Source organism: Corapipo altera, unplaced genomic scaffold (genome assembly GCF_003945725.1).
Source record: "Corapipo altera isolate COAL_440 unplaced genomic scaffold, ASM394572v1 51, whole genome shotgun sequence".
NCBI classification, from domain to species: Eukaryota; Metazoa; Chordata; class Aves; order Passeriformes; family Pipridae; genus Corapipo; species Corapipo altera.
In genome coordinates this window covers 9,374,688-9,393,204 of record NW_020884892.1, presented here as the reverse complement: position 1 = coordinate 9,393,204, position 18,517 = coordinate 9,374,688, and the positions used below count along the sequence as shown (strand labels likewise).

At 41.8% G+C, this 18,517-nt stretch overlaps 1 protein-coding gene across 1 annotated transcript in view; it reads right to left on the bottom strand.

Moving 5' to 3' along the window:
- Positions 1-489: 489 nt before the first annotated feature.
- The window catches only part of SNTB1 (syntrophin beta 1), a 112,391-nt gene continuing 94,363 nt past the window's right edge, over positions 490-18,517 (bottom strand). The window contains exons 4-7 of the mRNA XM_027645616.1: positions 13,951-14,090; positions 7,210-7,406; positions 5,298-5,488; positions 490-3,959 (exon numbers count right to left, since the gene is read on the bottom strand). Coding sequence (XP_027501417.1) covers positions 3,867-3,959; positions 5,298-5,488; positions 7,210-7,406; positions 13,951-14,090 — 621 coding nt within the window. The 3' untranslated portion in view covers positions 490-3,866. The remainder of the gene's footprint in view (positions 3,960-5,297; positions 5,489-7,209; positions 7,407-13,950; positions 14,091-18,517) is intronic.

Below are 18,517 nucleotides of genomic sequence, written 5' to 3'. Positions count from 1 at the left end.
TATAAACCTGCCAGTTTGACTTCTATGAAAAATAAGATAAATTTGGAAATCAGTGATAGTCTAATGATCTGGAGCACATAATTTGTTTAGGCTCTGATTTTGCTTCCACTAAAGAAAAAGAAACTCCCAAATAACTTTTAAACATGGGTAAAAGGACACTGAGAACTCTTCCAGATGGAATCAGATCAACCTCTCCTTCCAATCAGCTGTGCTTCTGAATGCAAAGAGCTGGATGGAGTGTGCTCCCATGTCCTGTGGGAAGAAGGAATACTAATCTTCTGCAGAAAGAAAACACTTGTTTTGTTATTTGCAAAAGACCAATTCTAATTATGTTCATGGTAGTGATTTACTTGGTAGCACATGAAGAGTTGTGTTCTGATTTATAAAGTACCTTAAGTGAGATGCTAGTTCCATTTGAAGAGCAGGACTGTTAGGAAACACCAGTATGCTTCCCTGAACACAATCAGATCAGCTTTATTTTCCTTTTTCTTTTTAACAAACACTTTATATCACATTTTTCCAATGACATTTATGTTCCAATACGTATCCAGATCTTTCTAACGGTGAAGCAGCTATACAAACTTTCTGATCCGACTGTTCAATTTACAGTCAGTATTTTGTGAAAAGAGTGAGACTCTGGAATATTCTTTTTTTGGATTTCCATGAGGCTGGTCTGTTATACCTCAGGTCAGACTGAAAAAACAGGCTTAAATTTCCAGTTAGGTTTTCTATTTGGGCCACTAAATTAAGAGTTTAAGTCAAAGGGAAGGGAACCATCTTTTTTTCTATAACTGTTCGTAAGAGAAACATGGCACATGCTGACCTCAGTCCTTGAATGCAGAAGCTTGAGCAGAAATTTCTTTTTTTTTTATGACTTCTGTAACTGCCTAGTGCAGTATAAGCAACAGAGAAAGCATTGTAACTTCAGCAGAGGAGTCTGAATGACCTGCCCTGGAACACCCCCGTGAGGTTTCAGGTTTTTTTTAATTTTAAATTTTTAAAAGTCATTCCATCAATGCAATGAACAGTTCTCTCAAGTAACGGAACTTTTAACAAAAGAACTGAAGTTTAAATGTATTTTTCCCCAGCCCAAAACCAAAGAACAGCCTTCCAAATAGTTTGTCTGGGTACAAAGTAAGCTCACCTCACAAAAATCCAATAAATGACTTTATTAAATATATTCTTTTCCTCTAAAATATAAATATTCACTATACTCTTATAAATGTGGAGTAGGTCCATATTTAATTTGTCTATCCCATCCAAATACGAATCAGTTCAAAATCTGAAAATGAAGAAATAGCATCTGTAATTATCATTTATTTTTTTCTATAAATATATATATGAATCTTCTTTGCAAACTGCTTAGTTATTCACTTAGACTTCATATAGTACTGAGCACCTTAGATTACATTTTGTGTCATTTAATTGTTGGTACTAATATAGGAATTTGTAATATTTACAATGCACATAACGTGTTAAGGATAACATTCCAGTGATTTTTAAGTGTTAAAGGAGTAAGGAAATAGTGCAGTATAGTTTACAGATGTATTTAACCTACCCCACAGAATGCAAGTTTTCACTTTAACCACTGTAACTTTTATAGGAGCCCACGTCCAGATTTTTAACTCATACTTTGGAACAGTGATCAAAATGTTCTGAATTGCTTTTTAAAACCTTCACTGTTTTAAAACCTACACAACTGTTGTAACAGTTTATTTGATCATGTGACGCGAGTTCCTGCCCAAGGACCCGTCCCCCCGCGTACCGACTGCTCTCAGCTTCTGAGATGCTCTTCTAAGGAGCCTCCAAGCCAAAGGAGACCCACGTAACTGCCCACAGAAAGCTGTGTGGATGGCAGTGGTCACTAAGTGAGAAATGTCCACCTGGAAATTACTGGTAAGTTACGTAACATGTTACTTCCTACCTTGTGAATTTACATGAGGAATTAATTTTTAAGTACAGGTACCGTGACAGTAAAAACAATGTTCACAGCGAGGTGAATCCCCGCCCAGGTGTGCTTGTGAGTGGTGAGAGGTGCTGGCAGAGGGGCTGCTCCTCCAAAGGGGCACTTAGCTGTTCTTCAATGACTGTTCTCTGTATTTATGAATTCAGCCTATCATCCTAAATTTTTTGTTAGTTTTTATGATTAAGATACCTATGGAAACCACAATGAACTAATTCTTATGCTGTGAATAAACAGCATGACTTACACTTAACTCTCAAACTAAGCTTAAAAACAACATGGAGCCAAACTGTGTTTTTAATTTTCCTCTTTGCCAGCCAAGTGATGCTAAGTTGAATTTTATGTGCTTTCTCAGGAATAAAAGAAATGTTGTAATATGACAACTGAGTGCCCACAAACTTTGGATTTATTACTTCCTGTAGACGTCTTTCAAAGTGTGAATTTAGGGCAAAACTCTAAAAGCAGACAAAACCCCACCCCGGTGTGAAGCAGTTCTGTTTATAAAGGAATAGCAGTGTAAGTGCCATCCCTGTTCTGCTTCTTCCTATTTCTATTACTTCCAGGTGCAAGCTGTGTGTGCATCATTTCTGATGATGAAGGTCAGGGTTCCTGCCTGCTTTGTGCTGCCCAAGGTAATTGAACAAGGCTCAAACTCAGTGAATTGCATACTTTGACTAGAAGCAGTAAGTTGTGGTGCAAAACAGGAACTAGTAAGTCAGGGACATGGAGGTGAACATCTTAGGTTTCACCAGCAAGAAATCTGGACTTGCCAAGTCATGCCCATAGGAGCAGTTCCATGTTAAGGAGTACAGCTCATGTTCCCACCCTGGTGCGTTTTTCCTCACTGTTGTGGAGCTGCTTGAATAACTTTTCTGAAAACTCTCATAAAATCAAGTCCTCTTCCTTCACCACATTTGTTCTTCTATGAAGACCACACCACCACACCACTATGAAAACACCACACATCTTGTCTGAAGCAGAGGGGGTGACACAGTAGGGGTAGGACAGGAAGCTTAGCATGGCCTTCTTTTGGAAAACTGCCATGGAAATACGCTGGCAGAAGCTTCCATCACACTTCAACATGGATTCAGGTACCTTTTACCTGAGCTGGGGATCACAGATAACTGAAACTCATTAAGCTATTCTGGGAAGTCACTATAAAAATGCATCCCTAATGTTCATTAATACAGGACAGTCCTACCTGTGCCCACTGACAGCCTGCTCTCAATACATCCTAGAGTTGATCTTACTTTGGCTCCATCACTAGGAATGTACATGTAGCACGTCTTTATTGTTTAATTTGAAACTGCCCTGGGCAGGGGCCCTTCAGGTGTTCCCTGACCACAGCTGTATTGCTTCAGAGAGTCCAACCAAAGGCGTGTATTTGAATGCTCTGCTGGGCATTCATGCAACAGGTTCTGACAGAGCTCCAAAATAAAAATTTTCTGTAAGTGGTACACAGGTTACAACCAAAAGAATCTTTTACTTTCGGGTGCTGGGACAATCTTGTTTGGAGAACTTCTCAGCCAATCTTGAGTTTGCATTACAGCCAACATGCTCTTGTCTGCTTAGCCCTTTACTTATTCTATATAAACAAGTACATTGAAATAGGCACAATTTATGATTCTGAAACATTTACACGTATGGTACTACACGCTTTTACGGTCTCATGGGATTTTAAAACCTCATTATTTACAATGAAATCCCCTGTCTTCCTTGTCATGCCATCTCTTTAGCTGATCAAAATGAAACCTGGGCCTTGGAAGACTGCAGAAATGACCTAGGCCCAGTGCTGAACCCCAGGCTGGTGTCTGCTGCTAGCTGGGACGGGTTCCTGCTCTTGACTGTACTTCAGATGAGCATGGTTGCTCCGTCTCTCTTTGAAGAAACAGATGGACCCCACTTATGCCACCAAGCCCAGTCTCGTGATCTTTGCTGACAGGAAGGAATGAATGATGAAAACAATTGGTTTTGGACAGGAATGGAGGTCCAGTTGCTGGAAGTACAGAAAACAAAAAATCAAGTTGAGAATTACTAGATTAGATTACAGCTCAAAGAAGGAATAATTTATGAAGTACTTGATGAACTGCTGTCTGCTATTTTGAACAGGCTTCTATTAATAACAGCCCTTCTCTACAACATATTGCTTTTCTTTTGCATACAGCTGCAAATATTTAGGTTACTACTTCAAAGTAAGTAATAAGCATCTTGAGAGCAGATGAGATCCTGGTGCCTCTGGCCTTGCATCCACCTGGGTGAGCAGCAGAAAACTAAGACAGATGCTACAAGCAGTTTTCCAAGAGGCTCAACCCCTCCTGTCTTTTCAGGCTCTGTTTCTGACCAGGGATGGTGGTGGGACTGCACTGTCTGATACCCAGTGCATCTCCTGTTGTTCACAGCTGAAGCACCCTCAGAGTTGCTCCTCTGTTCTCACAGCCAACAGTGACACTGTACTGAGTCTTTTTTATTACACAGTCGTGGTTCAGATCTCACCACACTCTTGCTAAGCATGACAGGCTTGTCAGTGTAGACAGCAGGTTCAACAACAGGGTCACATCAAAAGAAAACAACTTTGCCTTTCCACCGGTATCAGCTTTACTGAGAGCTTGTAACAAACTCCCTTCTGAAAGCCTGACAATAAGCAGTTTGCAAAGTGTTAACGAAAATTATGCGAAGAATTAAGCACCCAACGTGAGCAGGAACTGCTGAAAAAATTTGTGTGGGAAGACCATGTTTACATTCATAATTTATGATATTTAAACTGCTCATTGGAATATGTGCCTTATATTTAGGCACTGTGACAGCTTAGAGGCCTAAATTTGCACTGTATCTGTAGCCTTAATTGTTTTTTTCAGCAACTACATGTTCAAAAATGTTTAAACACAGCTTGTTGTTGTAACATGAAGTCCCTAAGGGCCCATTGGAATTAATAAGATCTCATTCTTATGTTCTTTCACTCTTGATCATTTAAAAAGTGAAGTGGATACATACAAAAATTCTAATATCTGGCCATTTAGAGGTACAATTTGTTCTTGAATGTAACAAATCTTTCATCCCTCTTTGCATGGTTTTATGATTTTAACTGTCTTTTTAGTTCATCTCCTATAACCAGATTGTCATGCTGTACTAGAAAGCATAGCATCTAAATACTGGTACTGGAACCTGGCACTGGCCAACTGTTGTGAATAGAACAGAACAGAATAAACTATTTCAGTTGCAAGGGACCTACAATGATCATCTAGTCCAACTTTCATTAGTGCTTCTCCACACCCAGAGCCTTTAGGATCACAAAAGAGATGGTAACATGCATCCCTTTTCTAAAAGTAGTACTTACAATTTCTCCATCTTTTCCTCCAAAGTCTAAATAAAGCATCCTTATCCCATCATCTGAAGACATTTTCAGTTTTTCGTAGGGATACTGTGCAATTTTCTTGGAGAAGGCACCATCTTGTGGTTCAGTTGTAAGAGAGAATCCATGTTCATAATGGATGGTCAGGCGGCACTCCTGGCTTTTGTATGTGCAAGCTGCAGAAGAAATCAAAATTTAGTCTGTAATGTTCCTAAAAGCATCAAATTCCATTTGGCTGCAGATACCTGCATTTGGCATTTGATCTCAATGCTATCTTGTGGAAAACTAACCTTTCCTGAAACTGGGCTAATCATGCTCTAACTGTCAACCTCTATCAACCTGCAGGTTTGGAAAAACAACTGAAATCCTGTTGTGCAAGGTCCAAGCAAAGTTATGGTGTAAACACAACAGACTAAAACTGTGCTCAGCAGTAGCAGGACTGATGTCATCCTTTCAGTTACTCACTTCATTCTTCATGTTGCAGCAAACATCTACCTGCTGACAAAAAAACAGTTCTCTGAAATTTAAGAAGGCTTTTTCTCCCTCCAAACCTTGACAAAGTCACAGCTACTCTTCTTGTGCCTGACAGACACAGCCAAAATCAATAAATGTGGCGCACAATGCATGAGAAAATTAGAAGCTGTAAAGGGTTTCCCTAAAGTATTTTGGCAAAGATGAAGGCACTCCTGAGTCCTCATTAGTGTCGTGGTAATTGAAAAAGGGCCCAGATAATTGTATATAATAGCTACTGCAGCAGAAAGGCTGCATCTTCCTCTCAGCTCAGAAACAGAGGCCATGATCCAAATTAGAAAATGAAGAGTTTTGGTGTTCACATCCCAAATTCTCTATTCCATCACTTTCCTGTGACCAATTCTGTCAAGGAAGGTCACTGGCACTGAGATAAAAGCACTGTGATAAAAGAAGGGGCTGATGCTCTCCTGCTTTCAGAAAGACTGGTATCCATGTCACTGTGCTGAGGAGACGGACGTGTCCCCCTCAGCACTCTGGTTGGTTTCTCTGTCAGGGGCCCTCCCAAAGCAGCCTGAGCTCCCTGTGCCTACGGGCCCGAATCCCTGTGCTCAGCAGCACGTGGCTGTACCTGATGCTTCAAGAAACCAGAACTCCCCCCTGTTGTGGGTGGATTTGTGCTTTGGCTCCTGCTCTCACATTTTTAGGATACGAGTGGAGATAATGTTCAACATTAACGGCCCTGCCAGCTGTAGAGTGAACAGGGAAAGGACTGCAAATCCTGGGGGCATTCAGGAGAAAGGCACAGCCTCAAAGCCACAGAGCCACCCCAGGCCAGCAGATACCTGACCAGACAGGGCATCACTCCAGAGCATCTGCAGCTGATTACTTTTATTCCAGTCGATTTTGCATGTACAGAAGTGCTGAGAAATGACACCCTGATGTTCAGGGAGGGAAACGACTACTCATCAAAATGTGGCTATTGAGCTGGTTTGTTTTTTTTTTACTCAAGTGTGCAGAGCTAGGTGAATAAATGACCAATTCACACTTGTGAATGTGCCAGTCCTCCTCTGCCTCCTCCCTCTGCAGGAGAAACTCCTGCCAGACTTGCAGGAGTCTCCTGAATCTCAGAAAAATGCTCTTTTTTGTGGTTTCTAGACAAACCTCTGACCATCATTCCTCCATGACATGAAAGCCTACATGGCTGACTACAGACTTTTGTCTAAAACAAAATGCTGAAAACGAAACCAGAAGTCAGCACCATAGTGACTGGCCACAGGTAGCACACCAGCTGGGACTCGCTCAGAAACCCAGGGGACAGTATTTTAAACATGCACATTTTTAAATGAATCACATCAAGCAGAAGGAGCTCCAACTGCCACGAGTGCCACGAGAAGGGTGTGGGGACAGCGCTGCAGGTGTTACTCACATGTGGTGATTTCTGTGATGAGCTCTGCAGAATTGTGGCAGCCCTGCACCACACTCCTGGTCCACAGTGAGAGGTCTCGACTAGTCTCCGTCCTGAACAGATGGGTTTCAATCCCTTGCCTTGTGCCAGTACGGGTCGCAAAAGACAAATCCATCCCTGACTGTGGTGAGCCTTTTCCTGGGCCAGAATGAACCAACCTAGAATTGGATTTAATACACATCAGGGAATTCTAACAATGACACAGAGCACTGCCCCAAAATCGCCACCTGAGCACAGCTCTGCTCTGCACATTCCTAAATGTACATGTTTGGGAGCACTGGAACTCACATCTCTTCTGTATTCACTCAGAAGAGTGACGGTCCAAGGCAGTGAGCACAGAAGTACCTGGACATGCAGGTGATGACATGGATGTCCCAAAATTTCCTAATGAATTGTACAAAACACCCCTTTGGACGAGGAACTGAGAGAAATCACTGACTGGTCTGTGATGATGGAGTTTGTTCCACAGATACAAGTGCTCACTCAGATGAGGCAGCTGAATCCATCTTTCACTGTGAAGCAACATTTGCCCTAAACCTTAAACATCTGCAGACAAACACAACGATAAATACTGTTGGATAAAATATGTGTATGTATATGCATATGTAAAATATGCAGATGCCAAGTACTGTCTCATACTTACTTTTCCCATAAGAAACCTGTAAAATGCAAAATGTTGCAGCTACTTGTAATCTGAAATTCTCTCACATTTGTCTGCAATTAACATTTTTTTGCCCGGCTGATCTCCTGTGACCAGGAAAGGTTTGTTCATCTGGGCAAGCACAAATCACACAAAATAATTTTGAGTAAGAAAATCAATACTTCATAGTTATTAATTTTTCTTTAAGACTGCCCTTTTGCATTGGGGTTTTTTCCCTGCAGAAGCGTGGACAGTCAATATAGAATTCACTCAGAAACACAACACTGATTCTTCTGAAAAGAATAATCCAGAGGAACTCATCACTTTTTGAGATTCAGAGACTAACCCTCTGAGGCAATCACAAAATGAAATTCTTCTGAAAAGGTTTTTTCTGTCTTGTGTCTCCTGTTTTCCTTTCTATAGGCAAACAATATACTTCATATGACACTATAAAGAATGTAACATGGTAGTAGAACACTTGTGCTGAAGGATAAAACATTAGATTATACTTATCATTTACTGGATGCTAATTTAACCTCCAATTACTGTTTTGCATCTACAAGAATAGTCGCCTGCTAGCTGACAGTGTAGGAGCATGCCATCAAACAGGGATGTTTCAGTAGGAAAAGAAAAAGCAGAAAGGAAAGAACAAACAAAGCAAAACTTTAGCTTTTCAGTTGCTGAAACACTAATCACAGGATAACTGAAATTTTCCCCAGTTCCCTGACGGTCTAGTGCTGGCATTTGGGATGCACATGGTGCCGAACAGATGTGTCCCTTTTTCATACCCTGCTGGAAGGTTTGCAAGATTTGTTCATGCTCAGGTTCATGGATTTTATGGTCCCAGGAGCTCCTGAGAAGCGAAATGCAGAGCATCCTGGTCAGAGCTGCCCTGCCCTCTGTCTGGGCAGGCTGGCAAGGCTGTTTTCCCTCTAGAAGGGCTGAGTTAATGCCCCACTGATACTCAGGGCCTCCTAAGTGCACTCTGGGCATATTTTGCAGTCGGGGAGTGAGTTGCAAGCAAACAACCCAAAAACTTAAATTCCCTTTCATTTGGCGTGAGAGGGTGCAAGCTCTGAGCAGAAGCTGCATCTTGATAATTAAGGGAGGAGCCAAGGAACTGAAATCTCTAGTGGCAATCTGCTTACTGCCTGTCCCCAGCCAGTCACCCAGCCACAGGCATGGCCACCACTTTCATGCTGCCTTCTGCTACCAGGCTGTGGGAAAGCAGCCTAGAAAATTACATCAAGTTTGTCAACGGAAATAAAACTATTCCAGCTTTTCCCTGGGTCATTCCTTCTCTTGTATGCAGTACTCATCAGCTGTGCTAAAAGTTGTTTCCTCATACTTACAACACTGAATGCAAGACAAACAGATGATACCAATGTTTTATTTCCTCTAAAAACACACACCACCTCCACACCTTCATGTTTTATCCATACCACTGGCATTGTAGGTTTTTCAGCATATGGATAGAATGAAGACATACTTTACAAATTAAAGTATGTAGGCATCCAACATGAACATTTATTCTTGCCTGCCTTCTCTTACTATCCCCTCATTATTAAAAATCGAGTCTCACCATTTAAAAACCCTTTTCTATCGTACAGATAGAGCTTTGTAAAGTCATGAACTAGACAAACATGCAGGGGAACATTTGATAGTATTTACGTACCAGGTGTCAGTACTAATGTACTTGGGCATGGATCAAAGGATTCCCAAGCTTTAATAAAGTTACATTCATGTGAGATGTTTCATTTACAAAGAAGATACTTTATCCTAAAGACCATAAAACTACCTTAAAAGGCAAAAAATATCCTTAAAAACCTCACAGAAGGCCCCCCTCGCCCCCGCCTCCCATCACCGAGCACTGAGCGCTGATCGCTCCTCCCGGCACAGCGAGAGCCGCGAGAGGGCAGGAGAAGGCTGGTCACGACCGAGCCTCCGCACAGAGCACAGGGACCTGGAGCGGCTGTGAATACCACTCTTGGCGCGCTCCGGGGAGCCAGGGAGACACTTCTGATCTTCTCTCGTTTCTACTTGTAATATTCTCTCATTTCTCCCTTGTCTCTCTACGTTCCGGGGGCCTTTTCAGCATTATTTGTTGCAAATGTGTGATAGTGAGATGGATAGGATCCAGCATGAAGTGCTGGTGTAGGGTGAGATGCACTGGGACCTGCTTCTCATCCTAATGCTATGGAAAGAGCTTCAACAATGTAATGCAACAGCCAAATCTAGAGGCCTCTTCAGAAAGGACAGTGAAACCAGCACTGACATTCAAAGGAAGACTTCAGCTGCTCACTCACTCAAGATTTATCTCAGAAGAGACTATGCTATATGTGCAGACACTCATGCAACTCTGCTGGTTAGAACACCACTATCACTGATCTTTCTTATGTCACCCTGACTTAGCATTTGAAACCTGCTCTGGAATGGCTGTACTCTTTGGAAACCTATGCACATTCTCTCAATTCATCTGCATGGAGGGAGCCACAACCACCCTCACTGCCTCTGGAAGACAAGCAGAGAACTTGCAGGGCACCTCATACACCTTCTCAGGGTTCTCAGGAAACCCAGTGCTCTCTGCCTGACCCTTTGCCCAATTTCCCAGATAACTAATCAGTGCCCAAACCCCTTCCCCAAGTTTTTATGTCATTAGCTACTAAACTGCTTTAATAATTTCTGATTACAGACCTCAGCTGCACAGAAAAGTTACTTACCTGATCTTTAATCAGAGCCCAACACGGACTGCACTTTTTTTCCCTTTCATTTCATATCTGGCTATGATAGATAACGGAATTTGATTGCAAATATTTAAGATGTAATTACTTAAGCCCCATTCCCATGCTAGAGGGAGGCACTGTTATTCAGGCATAAGGAAACACTGAAATAGAGATTATGACAAAAAGGTCCTTGGAGTCAGGGCTGTGTGCCAGCTTCTGTGCCTCCTGGTGCAGAGATTTAAAGGAAAAACTTAAATCTGATCTCAGTTTTATTTGAGCTATTACTTATATTCCACACAAAGCTGGAAAAGACTGACTGGAAAATATTTTTAGGTCTTAATAGCATCCAGAGGTTGAAGGCGAACTTATCAACAAACAAAAAGGGCATGCTGAAATTCTGCTGTTAAAGGACTGTAAGAAGATTGTAATCCTTCTACCACTTTCCAATTTTCTCTGCTCATTATGTCTTGGGTAGATTAAGCATGACTCTGTACAGTATCTGGCACTGAAGTTTTCCAGTTTCAGCAGCTTTTCAAATATGCATTAGCTAAGCAAAAATGTTTTTCCAAGGACTCATAAAAATCTGAAAGATGGAAGCAGCCAAGATTACAACATGGACTCTGCAAACTTTCCAGGTGAAAAGTTCTAAATTGCACTGCTCAATGCACAGAGGGGATTAAAAAACTTGTCACGAGGAGGGTAATCACTGACTGAGAATGAACACGGAAGTCAATACCAACAGCAAACCCTCTCTATTTTTTTGGTATAACTGTACTCAGTGTGACAGGTCATAAAAGCAGGACCCTGCAGGGTTTTAATCAGAATCATCCAAAACAATAGGGGTAATAATTTAGGGAATCTGTCCATTTATGTAATCTGCTCACCTTGAGGATTCATGTATTTATATGTATTTATCACATCGTAACTCCATTCTGAATGCCAGCTTCTGTATAGTTGCTGCCTTTTTACCTGAGTGTTAAATTCACAGTGATATTTGTAAGAAATCACAGAAATGGGGCTGGAGCGGTTCTCAGGAGGTCACCCAGCAAATCCCCCTTCAAAGAGCAGGGCTAACTGTACTGACACACTGCTGTGTCACCCATCCTTCAAAGTCCCCAGTTATGAGAATTGTGCACCTTTCCTAGGAAATCTAATCCAGTACCTCACCTGCACACCAAGTTTTTCCCCAGGACCTACTCTAAACCACTCCTGCCACAAGTGCAGTCAACTACATCCTGTTGTATCCAGGAGGGATGTAGAGAAGATGCTCCCCTGTCCTACTTGTGTCTCATCTTCATACCTGAAAACTACTGACATGTTTTCCATGCACTTGTCTAGATTAAACAACTAAGGTTTCTTAAGAATTCCCCTACTGAAAGTGTTTCTATATATTTGCATTGATTTCTTCTAGACCTGCCACAGTTAACTGGCACTTTTCAGAAGTGCAATTCCTCACATGAAGGTGGTGTATCACCTCAGGCTTTACTCATGGTCTCTAGTTAGGTATGATTATTACATCTGCCCAACATGCAACATTACTGCTATAACCCAAGATGACTGTCTTTATTATACCCTCTCAAAAACATAATACCTTAGATTTAAGCAGTTTTGCCACACTGTCCAGGTGCTTCCTGGCAGAGCAACTACTTTGTCACTCATACTCCACCCCACAAAGGTGCAGCGGATTATTCCCCACCACTGAACTTTACACTTGCCCTTTCTGAACTGCACCCTGGTTTTCTTACAGACCATTTCCCCAACCTGTAAAGACCCTTCATCAGCCTGACACATGTGCTGTGCAACTTCTCATTCCCCTCCATCCTGAAATCCAATGTTTCTCTGCTCAGGCAGGTATCCCATCGTACAGGGAGATGACTATCCCCAGCCAAGGCAATCCGGTCTGTTTTCAAATGTGACCTCTTGAGGAAAAATAATCAACTAACAGGCCCTCCAAGATGAGTACATAGATTGTTGGATGCAGTAATCTGGAGGTCACTGATGATGAGGGCTGGCAATACTCACCAAAGAGTCGTCTTTATACATGACAGCATGTGGGCAGGAAGGGACAGGATGCACTACAGGATCTCCAGTCACTTTAAGGAGGACGTGAGTCCATATACAAATGAAACCCCAAAACAGTGGGGAGGAAATGCATCATCATCTGCTGGGGTACTCTTGTTTCTCAAATTGTAAGGCTTAGTGATACACATGGACACAACCTCTAGCTCCAACACTACCCAGTTTTCACTGGGACTTGTCACCTGGAATTCTCAACATTCATCACCACACCATGCACCAGGCTGCAAGCTGCAAAGCTTGTGTCTCTTGCCTCATGTTACGGTAACAAAGGGTGAGTCAGAAGCTGGATTTTCAGGAAGTCTGAAAACTCCATCATGGGTGGGTAGACTGGGACAAACAACCATCAGTGTAATTCACTGAGTTCCATTTCATTTTTTTAATATAATGACTAAGCAGCAAAGCCTCAGTTCATTTGAGGAGACAACTAAGAGACAGAGAACAAAAATTAACTAATGAGAGTGCAGTGAGAGACCCACTGCTTTTGGCCATGTGCAATCAGCCCTTCTGAATAAGAATTCATTGAAAATGGTATAATGGAGGCCTGTAGCAAGGCCAAAACAATGGAACAAGAGCTCTTTCTCAAGCCCTTTGACAATACTAGCAGAGAAACGTGATTAAGATTCACATCAAGAAGCACAGACAGTTTCCACTGCATAACGATGACCATGGGAAAGCTCTCTCTGAATTAGTGTTGATGGATACCTTCAAAATAATGCAAATGGTTATTTCCAAACTTGCTTCAAGAATGTGTCTTCCAAGCTTACCATTTTAAGCTAAAAAAAGCCAGGAATTCATTTGTTAGAACAAGAAGAGAAGCTGTGCTGAAAGTGTCTCCAAAAGGCCCATGCCGGTGGTGCAGAACTGCCACACCAGCACGTTCAGCTTAGGGCCAATTTCACTTTGTTTCAGTCTGGAGGAGCAACTAGAAATCAAAGTGCTTCTGCTAAGCCCTAAGGTCTGCACACTGAGATAAAAATCTCAGGAGATCAAGCTCTTGGCTGTTTCAGCACTCCCGCCTCTGTATCCAGGCCAAGTGGTCACATCCATAATCCTGGTGTGCTCCTGGCCATCAGCCTCGGCCAGAACTTGAAATGGAGAAGAGGGGAGTTAAGCTCAGCACATTGGCCCATTGAAGAACCTGCTTCTCAAACCACAACATTTCAAGTGTGAAATAAAGCTGTGCACCAGTTCTACCTGTTCCTGGCTGACTCAGCTGTTCCCACTGCTCTTGAAGTGGTCATAATAAAAAGGCACAGGTACCTGGTGGCTAGCAGGGGGTAGGTATGCAGAGGGCTGAACCAAGCTTCCTTCATCCGGGGCATGCTCTCATATATTAAGAGGTCTTTCTCTGTCAAAACCACTAACACTGGCTTCCAGCGCTTCTCATTGTCTCCTGGCACCTGAAAAAGAGAAAAGTCTCTATGAAGCAACAAGAAAAAAAGCTACCATCATGCAAAGCCTGACCAAAGGACATGTTGAGTCCTGGGTGAGAAAATGAACAAAAGGGAGTTTGACTTCTTTGGTTTTTTGACATCTCCCACATGGATTTATAATCAGATGCAGCAGAAATGGAGTAAAGTGCAATGTCATCTGCTGGTCCCATTAGCACTGCCATTTCCAGCCTTCCCTTACCATGGGTTACTTGATAAATGTGGAAGAACACTGAGGTGGAGCTGGCTGTTACTTAGCTGTGGTATGCATGAAAGGATGTTTAATGTATATTTATGATGTGCACCATTCACGTGTAGCTGGCACATTAATCTGAATGCTGGACATTGCTGCTGCTGTTTGTATTTTCGTGAGTGAAAAAAAGCTGCAATGTCATCACTATTAAAGAGTGACAGGTAGTAAAACCTAGTGCTTTGGGAGCAGATCTTTTTTCCTCAGTAGTTCACGTTTGCATTGCTTCTCCTTTCATACCATTCTTCCAGTTTTACAAGTGCCTATTTGTAAGAGATCTAACCTAAACATGGGGCTGATCTCAAGCATTGACTCAGTGATGGATCTGCTCCGCATTTCAAACCCCTATGTCGAAGATTTCCAAAGACTGAGACATCAGAGTCCTTTACTCACTGCAGAATCCAGATGTGGAATTATATTTTGCAGGTTAGAGGTGTGATAGTCCACGTGGCTACACAATTACTGCTATGAGGACCAAGTATGGATTCTGGTTTCTAATTATTCTCCTCTGGCAGCATAGAAGTGACTTAAAATAGACGAGAATATGAAAGGACCTTAGTTTCAAGTAAGAATGAAGCTCTTTCACAGACAATCACTCTCCATTTGGTAAACATAAGGAAAAAGAAGCCCAAGCCCACAGTAACACAGCCATGCTTTCAAACTCAAACGTCCTGGCTAGGTACTTAAAGGGAATGAAACAAATTCTGAGATTCACCAGAGAATCTGTTTGTCTACATGACTCCTCCATTAAACCTTCCCTGAGATACAGAAGCAGCTGTTTGTGTGGGTTTATGGTTGATGCCAGCCTACTTGCTGTGTGCATGTGTCACTGGGAACATTGTTGGGTGGAGAAACATATAAAAGGGATCAAAGTTTGGGCAGACTGGGAGTGGCACAGCCAGGAATGGTAGTTCAGATCCTTAAGTACGATGTGCTTTACATGATGGATTCAGATTGAGAACCACATTTGAAACGTGTATTTTATAAAAAGAGAAGGTCCCACAAATTTCTAAACTTTTAAGGGCTTTCAAGACCGATATAAGATAACTTCATACCAGAACACCAATGCCCAAAGCAGATCTCAAACTGAGATTTTTATCTTGCATAATTTTCAAGATGTATTTTTCCCTCTGAATGATGCTTTTCCAATAATCATATTCCTGTTTACAGCATTACTTGCCCATTGGCTGGTCACGAATCAACTTAAAGTCATCAACATAACTGAAATTGAAATCTCTTCAATTTCTTCAGAACCCTCAACACTTATTTACAATTTTCTTGTGGTGACAGTTTCTTAAAACATAACCTTTCATTTTCAAGTAGGGCTGAACAGAGAAGCCAAATAATTTACATACCTATTAAGACACTCCAGAAAGAATGCAAAATTCAGAGTTCTCAGAGCCCATGTACTATGGAAATATTCACATGAGCAAAAAGCATCCTCGGTTTCCTAGTGCCACAGCTATTAACTACAGTTAACATCCTAGTTCCTAGGGTGGGAATATAGAAATGAGTGTTACAGTTAACACTAAATAAATGTTATGGTTAATGTTATCATTTAAATTTGGAGCACCTGCCTATGCTCTTTAAATAGAAAGTAGTACGTACTTTTGAAAATTTCCAGAAAACAAAAAGGAAGATAAATGTGAAATCTCTCACAGGATAAAACAGCAGGATGTTCAGATTCACTCTCTGAAGAAGTAAGCAGGCAGTCTACTGGGGTCTTACTTCTTATTTTTTAATTCTCTGACCACAAGCAATCCAAAGACTATGGGAAGCTGCTCACAGCTTTTCTGCAGAACCGCTCTGCCTGTGTAGCATTTTCAATCACAAGCTTTGCTATAAAGTGGCTGGTTAGTCAACTGTGACTGCAGAAACTTTGGCAAACACTGTTCCCCGTAAAGCAACCACAAGAAAGAGCCCCAAACTCATTTTGTCAGCTGGTCCCACAACTGTTTGCTGGACAGCTGTAAATATTAGGAGAGAGAATTTTCAGCGTGTATCCTGAGGTTACCACCTGTACAGTGAATCCCACAGCTTTGCTCCAGTTCTTCCCTATACCAGGGTGACTGTGGAGAAAATGTGGCTTGGTCACAAGGTATTGAAGATTTTTTCTCAAGAATAAGTGACCTTATATATTACCTCTCCTTCTAAGGTGTATTCCATGTTTGTAGGATGTGTACTGGAAAGGGGAGAGGAGGAGAATTATGTTTGCCTGTGCCCTGCTATGAAGCCCTCCCCAGCAAGAAAGGCCATGCAATACACACACACTTTTAAACACATTTTTTAAACCTTGCTGGGACCATAGCTGCCTCACTGATGAGGAATGCTGGTGTAAGCAATACTGCTGCTATTTTAGACCTGAGGAAGGATTTGTGTGCCTGAAAGCCTGTCTGGTTTTTTTCCAACTGTAACAGCTGATCTAATAAAAGATACTGCCTTTCCTTAAAAAACCTTGAATTGCATTATTGTTCCCTTATTTCGTTGGGGTTTGGATCAGGCTGTAACAGCTGATGTTGTGCTGTTCAACAGGCAGTTGGCACTTCTGGGAGGTGTCAAAAAGAACACGCTGTCCCGTAAATGGTAATAGCAGATTTTACAAAGGAAGAAGAGAGGCTGCAAATATATCATTAGCCTAGAGGGCACATTCAGCACAAATCAGCATGGGAAATTAATCCAGATCAAGCAAGTGTCATACCAAGCATGAGTATAATAGCAAATTACAAAACAAAAGCAAAACAACATACTGCTTTATGGGCAGCTAAGTGAAGGATTTGCTCAAGTGTTAAAGGTTTTAAAATCTGACATATCATAAAGATAATATGAAATACTTCTGTAAGAATAAATTTAAGTATCATCTGAGATACCTTTTAGAGGCACTCTTTTAGACAATGATTAGGGGCAGCTTCTTAGCCAGAATTTTGCAGAATTCTGGAACTTACACTACTGTTTCTTTGCTCCAGTTCCCATTTGCACATATAAAATTCAAAGTGCAGACAAATAAAATCACCATCCACTCTAAAAAACTTTTCAAACTCAACCCTTTTTCAGAGTCAAAATTGTTAGGTCAAATCTAGATGAACTATGGAAAAATCAGTACTCCAGAAAAAAATTAATCAGCAAACATTTTGGTGGTGTTGTGGGCACTGTTCAAGTACCTTTAAGTAACAAGTACCAGTGTTCCCTTTCCCTGTGTCACTAAGGTCATTGCTTATATTCCCAGAAGAAATTTCACTTCAAGTCAATGAAGCTGCAAATGTTTATACCAGAAGCAAACTTGATTTCTTTCTTTCCTAGACACACTGTGCCTCTAGATCAAAGTCTTCAAGCACCAACCTGAAAAGGGAGAACATATTCTAAGAAAAAAACCCAAGTGCAGTGAAGAATCCTTTTTGCTACTCCAAACCTCTTTGCTCCTCATTATTCACCGCATTCAGTTGAAATGCCACTTTTTCCCATATGCACTTCTCTGGTTTACCTTTCCAAATTCAGAAAATATTCCATGTACGGCAGAGATAAAATCTAAATTTTTGGTGTGTAACAATATGGCTGGGCCTGGAATGACTCCAAAGGAGACTGTGTCCACGACTTGCTCAGCCATAAGTTTCCTCTGCAAAGTCAGCCTAAAATGTATGTGTTTCTGTATGGACACTGCAGTCTCTGCTGGGGTGTCAAGTGCTCCTGTAACACACACGGTAGGAACAGATGTAAATGCTGAGGCGGACAAAAAGTGTGCAAGAACAGCTGCTGTATTTCAAGCAGCTACATGGAGACTTGGCCATCAGCCTTTGGCTGACACAGGAGCAAACATGCTCTGATGCAAAAAGCAGGCGGCTCACGCAGGGTTAGGACACACCAGGCCCCACCGACAGCTCTGGCTGCCTCTGGATGCCTTTGCAGAGGTGGGGCAGCATTGCTCCAGGCTTTGCTTTAGGGCCAGATCTGCGGAGTGAAGGACTGACTGCACATGATGACACAAGCTCAGTGCCACCTGTAGGACTGCTCCTGCTTGTTTTCTGGTAACTGCTCACGTGCTAAGGCCACTGCTCACAATGTACCCTTATAAAGAATAACTCCTCTGATACATAGCAAACAGTATTTCAGAGAAGCCAGTTTGTTTTGCCTGCAGCAATGGGGACCCCTATCC